Raw genomic sequence first — 8,132 nt, 5'->3', positions numbered from 1 at the left:
GCATGCAGATACTGTGGGATGCTGTGGGACCAGTATAAGCTTTGTTCCAGCCAGCACTGCCGGCAGCTTGTCCTGACATGTCCAGGTTGTCACAACAAAGGTCTTACAGCTTGCTGTCCTGTTTGTCAAGAGAAGGAGCTCAAGGTGACTTCAAGGGCTTCAGGACAGACACTTAAGGAGGAATGTGAATGTACAAGGAGACGGCCAAGGGTACCTATTGAACATGTCTCACAAAGGACACTGGACACAGGAAAAGATTAAGCTGTTTCATTAGCTAATCTGACACGTGCTAATGCGAAGGGCTTCTGTAACCAGATCCCTGTTATTAAGTTAGGTTTGGAAATAATGAAAATGTGTTGGCTTGGAAAGTCTTGTTCATACGCTGCCTTTAAGCCTAGAGTATGCCCTGAAAACCATCCATTACTTGACCATAAATTACCAGAGTGCCCAACCCATCACGAGCACTACAGGATTCCTCTCCCTGGGTACACTCTTGTAGTGTGGCCTCTACCATGGGGATTTTGCAGCAGAGTATGTGCGATGGGACACAGCTACTCACAATTCAAGGCACTGAAGGGACATAAGAACAATTCCATTCTTTTCCTCCTGCATGGAGATGGATCTGTCCGACCTCTCCATGATCATGTGTTTGCTTCAATAGCTAGTGCTAGGCTGCAAAAACAGCAGATGTATCAGTTGGGTGTGGGTACGTGACCGGATTAGAGGTGAAGATACCTTTCACGTACACGCCATCTGCCTGCGTCTCTTGCTTTATACCAGTGAGAAGCAAGGGGTAGTTACCTGAAGTCACTGACTTGGCTCCTGTGTAAAACTGGCTGAAGGCAGCATAAGGACCCCTCTTGTAACTGGAGCAAAGGCCCACAGGTACTGTCTGCCCAGCCATAACTTGTTGTGTGTGACCTGTAGGATGAACAGCAAAAGCAATCCTCATTCCAGTGCTCTGTCTCCCTGGGAACTGTTGTTTCCCCCAGCTTGTCAGTACATGAAATATCCAGGGCTCAGCTCTGCTTGCACTAGAAAAAAAACGACAGCTTGAAGCATGTTGAAATGGAGACACACAGAGAGGGGAGCACAGAGACTGTTAAAATACCAGCATTATGGCACTGGAAGTGATGCTGACGTGTGCATAAATGTCAGCAACACCTGTAAAGACACTGCAAGATCCTTTATCCAAGTTAAATAATTCAAGATTTGGGGAGCATTTGTGCTTTGTAAACATGGGTTGAGTTCCTCAAAAGCTGTGAGATATTAATGCCATTTCCAGCTCCTATTAGTGGAGAAATTGTCTTTGAATTTGAAGGGATCCACAGCATATGAGCTCAGAATACTTCTCCGCCTGCTGCTTTGTGTGCCTGATGCTGTAGAATGTACAGAAAGGTTTTATTAATAGTGTAGAAGATGTGTCTTGACTGAAAAATGTCTTTGAAACTTACTGTCATTCTTGGTACTAAATAGTAGTCGTTAGGAAATCAAAATCACCTACTGGTTTGTTGAGGCTTTTTACTGGCAACTGCTTTTAAAAGCAAGAAAACAGTTTACTCAGGTTTCTGCAGTTGCTTAATGACAGTTAGGGCAATGTTATTTTCATATAGATTATAACTTTCTCCCACAGTGCTACGAATTCAGCAAGGCCTCATTGTTGGCTTGACTAGCAACTTAAAGACATGGGCATTGGTTCCATTAAAGCCATGGCAAGCATTTCTTCTTACTTCCAGTATTGCTCCTGTGAAATCAATGGTTCAGCAACTGTCTTTATGACTGTTCCTTTCATGAAGCAAAACTTTGAAACTTACGAATGTCTCCTTTGCGAATCTTTCTAGGATCTTTCTTTACTATTTAATAGTAAATCTGTGCACAATCCATACTGGAGAAGAAATTGGAAAATTCCCATCAGTAGACATCTTCAGCAGAAGTCTAAGCAGTACCCATGGTCCCCTGGCATCTTGCCTCCCAAGCTTTGCTGGCCAGTTAACCTCTGTGCTTTTGAGGACTGGAATATTTGTGGAAAAATATGCAAGCTCTACTTGCAGGCCTGGGCTAGAGCACTGATGGGAGTGCCCCAACTTGCATATTATGCTCTCTCTTTTCTTCATGCATTAGGCTAAAAAGAACACAATTTTATAATTCAGTCTTATCAGCAAGTCTGGAACACTAATGTATTGGGAAGGCTGTTTCTATATCACTTATCAGTACAGAATGGCAACAACTATATTTTATATGTAAACTTCTGAAACTCCTATGATGATAAGTAACTTTTAGTGCTTCCATCGTAACTTTTAAAGTACTGCACAAATACACTTCACCTGTATGTTGGAGGTGCTTAATTCTGCAGAGGTAAATGCTGAAACCTAGCTAGCTGTCTGCCACATGGTAGATCTGGCTACAAGGTACAATTCTCCTGAGAGCTCCTGGCAGCTGGAGATTCTACCTCAAAGGCAGAGGGGAGCCATGGGGCCTCTTCTGGTCCTTGCTGCACTAAGGCAAGGGAGAAGGGTTTGCGATGGAGGCCCATAAAGCCAGGTTCCCTCTGCTGCAGAGAGGGGCCAGGGGTAAGAGACATCCTTAGCCTCCCTCTTGCAAGTTAGCCCATGAGCAGCTTCTGTATCCTGGCTTCTGGATTAGTTTTGTCAGGTTAATACAAATAAGGACTTGCCATGTGAAATGCTGTGTGGTGGGATTCAGGCACTTCCGTGGTAATGCCTGAGAGAAGGCACATTAGCTCCAGGAGAGGTGAGAGTTAAGCAGGATTGGCTGTGACTGCCAGATGCTGCAGTCAGCAGATGGCTTTTTCCTCTTTTTCTGGAGAGCTGCTGGGACAGTGATCCATTTGCTCCTAAATATCACCATTTTGTAGCTCCATCGCTGCACAGCTCGATGCCTTTCACCACAAAGCCTGATGCCTCTCAGCACAGCCTGTCTCTGCTGCACAGCTCTCGGCTCTCACATGCATCTTTCAGCAAAGTGGCTCTATAAGGATCAACTGAGGAGCCTGGAGTAATCGTGCCAGCTTAATATACATTTGGGCTGCATGGTTAATTTGGATGCTGCTACAGTGAAACACAGTGGACAAGGTTCTTGCTTTTTTTTTCCTTTTCTTTTTAAGAGCTTTTTTTTTTTTATTCAGGGAAAAAAGCTATTGTAGTATCCATAGTAGGGCTCCCTGCTCTGCAGATGCATCTCCTTGTGCGTCTGGGTTTCTTAGCGCCATCAGGATTTCCCAGGATAAGATTAATTTATGTTCTTCTGAAGCCAATGGAAGAGCTGAGCCTGTACCATGCAAATCTGAGTGGATGGCTCAGCTGAAACTGTGTGTCTCTCGTTTGGTGATTTAGTTGACCGTTTTGAAGTCTTCATAGTGCATATGGAAGAAAGAGGCTGTCTGCCAGTTTCTTTTTTTTTAAAATACATTTTCAAGTATTCTTCCTCTGTATTCTTTTCATTTTCTGGTATGGAACTTGCTGGGGGTGGGGTGGGGAAGAAGCTATAGTAAAGCATTTTATTTGACACCACTGGCAGGTTTATTAAGATTTGAAGAGCAACAAATATGTTCCCCACACTGCTGAAAGTATAGTGTTTCTCTGCTTCATTGGTCAGAGCTAAATCGTGGGTGGTATCTGCGCACAAGCTCTGAAGAAATCTGTGGGACTTTTGCTGAAATATGTGTAAAAGGCTGCAAAACTTCACTCTTAGCAGATGTATAGAGACAGATTTCTAACAAGTGAGAACATTTTCTAGGACATGTTGTCGTCAGACCAAGAATAAGGCTTCAGTACGGCAATGCTTCTGCCAGGAGACTCTTCCTATTGAGCAAGATCCCACCCACGTTAATAGCGGGAGTTTTGGATGGGATTGTGCTGGGTCCAATCCACTGCATGTCTGGGAGCTACACGAGCCTGTGGGGAATTCCTCCCAGGCTAGATGTTGAGTAGTTGACTGTCTGACAAAAAGCTGTCAGACTGTATGCAGTGTAAGTTCAGAGTTGGGATATTTCACTTAACAGCTTTTCTAGGGCACAACATTTATTGTTGCATTTATGCAGGTATTAGGGATGGCAGTAAAAGAAACAATCCCTAGCAGAATGAAATTTAATTAATGGACATGGTCATCTAGACAAAACAGCAAAGAGAGAGAATTTGACTTGATTCCAGTGAATATCTGGACACATGCTTTTAACATTAGGAGACTGAAGGGAGTGGTGATTAGAAGAGAGGGCTCTGGTTTGCTGATTAGTTTGGCCATCTCTGTGCGGTTAGGATTTGCATCACATCTCTAAAGGTAACTGTTTTCTTCGGACACGCATAGGATAGAAGGATATTAACCCATCCTAAACCGCTCAGTTTTTGAGACTCTGTTTTATAATTGGTGGCCTTAAGTTCCATTTAATCGGGGGGTGGAGATCAATTTTTTCTAAGAAACACAGGGATGCATTTGAAACAGCATCTCCAACTAATTGACTCAGCAAACGTCGGTAAAAAGTTGTAATTCACAATTCTTGAAATTAGCCATGTTTCCAGGTAGTAGAAGTGCTTGTTAAACTAGTTGCTCCTCTATAGTTACTTGAGATCAATTTGGAAAAAAAAAAATAAAGTATTTTTTTAATACTTCTATAATTTGTGTGGAACAGTTGTATCTTTCACTCATGCATACCACATCCTAACTGTATGAAACACCGTGCAGGAAATTTATAGAAAAATTAGGTCCCAGGTTAATTAAGAGTCACTTTTACCCTGGGATGTACTCTAAACCGAGATTGCATAAAATTGGCAGGTTGTTACTGGCTTGAATAGTTTCCAACTCTACAGAAAACATCAACAGTCCTACTGGATAAAATCTTCAACTACGGCCACTAGTTAATTTAAACTGTTAGTGCATAAAACAGAACCGAGGCACCACAAATACTCTGTCAAGGCACTTATTGCCTTTAGATTTCCACAGTGTAGCACAGATCACCGGGAATGACCTCCATAGCCAGGAACTACACTCCAGTTCTGCACTTGGGAAAAATAGGCCCGTTCAACTCTGCAAGTCTTCTCTTCCTCACTGAAAAAGAAGAGGAAGAGGAGTCAGTCATGACAAGGGGAAGGTGTGGATGGCAGGCTTGGCTAACCCGCTGTGGAAAGGAGCTGAGACGTACTTTCTGCCAGGAAAGAAACAGGATAGCGTCAGCTTCTGAGTTCCTGCTTTAAGCAGCAGGCACAGCATCACACAGTTTAAAATCAAGGAAGGTAAGATGAGGTTTCTCTCCCTATGGATTTTTAAGGCCAGAAGCTACTTTCAGCCTTACTACCCTTATTCTACAGTCAGTTACATTTCACACAGTTTGTCTTTGTAATCTGACTTTGGCCATGCATCACATCTGATGCTGACTGATGTAAAAACAGCAGGAGACAGATGCCACAGTTTTTCCTTTGCTAGTTTTTCACAATTGCCCTTTTAAATAAAAAAAAAAATTCTCTCTCATTTCTTATCTTAAGCCTTTAGCCTCCAGCCCTCTGATTATGGTTAACATGGTCAAAGCAGTCTCATATCTACTTTTAAAGTTGATTTACAGCTCTGACAGCTACACTCCTGACTTTTCAAGAAACGTGTGCGAGAAAAAAAGGAAAAAAAAAAGTTACAAAGAGGATGCAGAGGTTAGCTCATGAGGATGAATGTAAAAGCCTTCATAGTTGGGTCATACAGAGCATCTTAGAGAAGAGAAGCTATAGGACCAAAACCAAGTTCTGGTAGCATCAGGTGATGGTAGGCAAGAGCACTGGAGTGGAGCACAAGCAGAACTATTGCTGACAGGGAGGAAAAGAAAGTTTTTCTATACTTATACATTGTCCAGGTGTAGAGCTGAGACGCTACTGCCAGAGACCATCAGACTGATGAATACGAGCTGCAAACGAACCAAATCAGACAAAAAATTCAGATCTTAATGGTCAAAGAGGGAAAATGCACAACTGTTACGTGGAAGGCAAGTTGTGAATTCCTCCCCTTAACAGCAGGAGCAATTAAAACACCAGATTCAAATCTTCCAGCAGATTACTTTGAATGCCAGGTGCTGCATGGTCATTAAAACCCTTGCTCTGTTCCAAAGGACAGAAAATAGCAAGCCTTTCCTGGTGCAGCTCTCTAGTGACCAGGAATGCAGCCACAGGCAGAATAAATACACAGTGAACCGTAATACTGAGTATTCTGTGTGGTCCCTGAAGAACTGGCGCATACCTCTATGCTTGGCTGTGCTTCCTAGGTACCGGCTGAAGCAAGATTGATTTTTTTTTTTTTTTTTAATTTTTAAAATACAATGTATTTGTCATCTGTCTAAATACGGCAGCCACTTAAAGCTGTTTTTCTGTGGCTTTTAACCCCGAAGTTGATTCATGAAGGGACAGGAGACCCTGTCTGTGGTGAACCATATGCACATTAAAATATGTGGTTCCAGTTTTCCACCATTTCTTCACAGCTGGCATTTATACTTTAGGTCTTTTCTCAGACCTTGCCTGTTAGCCCTTGCTTTCTAGAAGTGTCTGGCAGAACCCAGCAGTGCTAGTGGTGGTGGGGGTGTCCCTGGGAGCCTGCAGCCCAGCCTCCCACTCGCAGCAGGGCTCTGCCTAGCACTGGGTCAGGGCAGCCGCTGGCTCTGTCCCTCCGAGTCTTGCAAACCCACACCCTCCCGGGGAAGGAGTTCTTCCTAATGTACAAAAAGGACAATCTGCAAACTTTCGCTTATTCCTCCCGGATATATTGTCTGCCACTGCAGAGAAGGAGTTTGGCGCTGTCATGTTTGTAACCACCCTGCCTGTGCAGCTAGGAGCCGTTGAGTACATCGTGGCTGGTACGTTGGCTGCATTCAACGCTGCTCTGCTGGACTGATCTCCAGTGCTCTACAGCCAAGTTTCTAGCCAAGCAAGAGAAAGCCCCTGCCGCATTCGTCGGCTGACACGGCATTTTGCAGACTGGCCCACGTTTTGCTTCACAAGCACTTCTGATCACATCACTGAGAGTACAAAGAGAACTCAAAGCCATGTGGCTCCCCACCTCTCCCTAGAAACACTCCCAATTTGTTTTGCTGAAGGGGATGGGCCAAGTCCCACTGCTGTCAAAGTTCAACTCTACTACTTCTCATCTCTGCGTTAAAGTGGGAGTGAAGCTGGAGGAAGACAAGCAGTTGGCGGGAATCACAAGTGCTGGCAGCTCACAACCCATGTGCCGTATGCTCTATCACGTGCCATACCAAAGCACGTTAGCAGCTCTCACTCCTTGCCAACAAGACCCACTATTACTGCCAAAACCACTGCCTCTTCTGGGAGTTTTAGCTGCCCAGTGTCTCCAGGTTTGGAGCGCAACCCATTGCCTGGCCGACAGCAGCTGCATTAGGGAACCAGTCAGTGAAGGCTGCTTTCCTCCTTGAGGGGCAAGGCATCATCAGGCCCTTCAAGAGGTGGCTTCTAATTCAAGGACATCCACCAGAGCCTTCAGGTGAGCAGTTCTGCCCTTCTACCACTAGGAATTGCCCACAGGCAGAGGGAGGGACCTTCCCATGCTCCCTGGCTTGCAGCCAGCCCAACTCACCTAGGTCATTGTTATTCATCATGGCATTGGAGGCGCGGAGCCGGGGACCCTGCTGAGTGAAATGGTACCCAAACTTCAGCAGGGAGGTGTTTTTTTCCAACATGTTCGCGATTTCCATTTCTACTTTGTTGCCCAAGGGCTGGCTCTTTTGAAAACAGAAAACAGAAAAGCAAGCTGGTCAGGTCAGAAGGTGATTCAGAGCGAGCACTTAGATCTGCCATCTCCACCTCTTCCCTCCTTCTTTGGACCTGTGGGTCCATTTGGCATTTCTGACTTGGAGCTGGTGAAACAAACCACTGGCCTGTTCCTGGTACAACCGAGTGGCTCCAACTCTGCCAGCAGACATTCCCACAAGTCCTCTTGCCCAAAGACTTTATTTCTTGGACAGATTTGCAGCTAAGAGACATCTGGAGAAACTATGATTTTGAACTCCCAGTGCCCTGTCCCTGAGCTCCCCATAGCTCAGCTGCTTCTCTAGTACCCCCTGAGTGTCTTGGGGGGCTAAACTTGCCACGGCGTCTGTACCACTGCACACTCTGGAGCTCTCCTCTTTC

General features: G+C 44.8%; 2 protein-coding genes across 3 annotated transcripts in view; one reads left to right on the top strand and one right to left on the bottom strand.

Annotated features, from left to right (window-relative positions):
* TSTD2 (thiosulfate sulfurtransferase (rhodanese)-like domain containing 2) overlaps positions 1-4,822 on the top strand; it is a gene marked incomplete at its 5' end in the record, with an annotated part of 15,328 nt that extends 10,506 nt beyond the window's left edge. The window contains one exon of the mRNA XM_009328981.1: positions 1-4,822. This exon is cut by the window's left edge and continues 1 nt beyond it. Within this exon, the coding sequence (XP_009327256.1) occupies positions 1-261 (261 nt within the window).
* Positions 4,095-8,132, bottom strand: part of TMOD1 (tropomodulin 1) — a 26,373-nt gene continuing 22,335 nt past the window's right edge. For both annotated transcript variants that reach the window (XM_009328934.1, XM_009328933.1), the window contains exons 9-10: positions 7,579-7,723; positions 4,095-5,061 (exon numbers count right to left, since the gene is read on the bottom strand). In XM_009328934.1, coding sequence (XP_009327209.1) covers positions 4,997-5,061; positions 7,579-7,723 — 210 coding nt within the window. In that variant the 3' untranslated portion in view covers positions 4,095-4,996. The remainder of the gene's footprint in view (positions 5,062-7,578; positions 7,724-8,132) is intronic.

Source organism: Pygoscelis adeliae, unplaced genomic scaffold, assembly GCF_000699105.1.
Source record: "Pygoscelis adeliae isolate BGI_AS28 unplaced genomic scaffold, ASM69910v1 Scaffold127, whole genome shotgun sequence".
In the NCBI taxonomy this organism is placed as follows: Eukaryota; Metazoa; Chordata; class Aves; order Sphenisciformes; family Spheniscidae; genus Pygoscelis; species Pygoscelis adeliae.
This window is presented reverse-complemented; position numbering and strand designations above follow the sequence as displayed.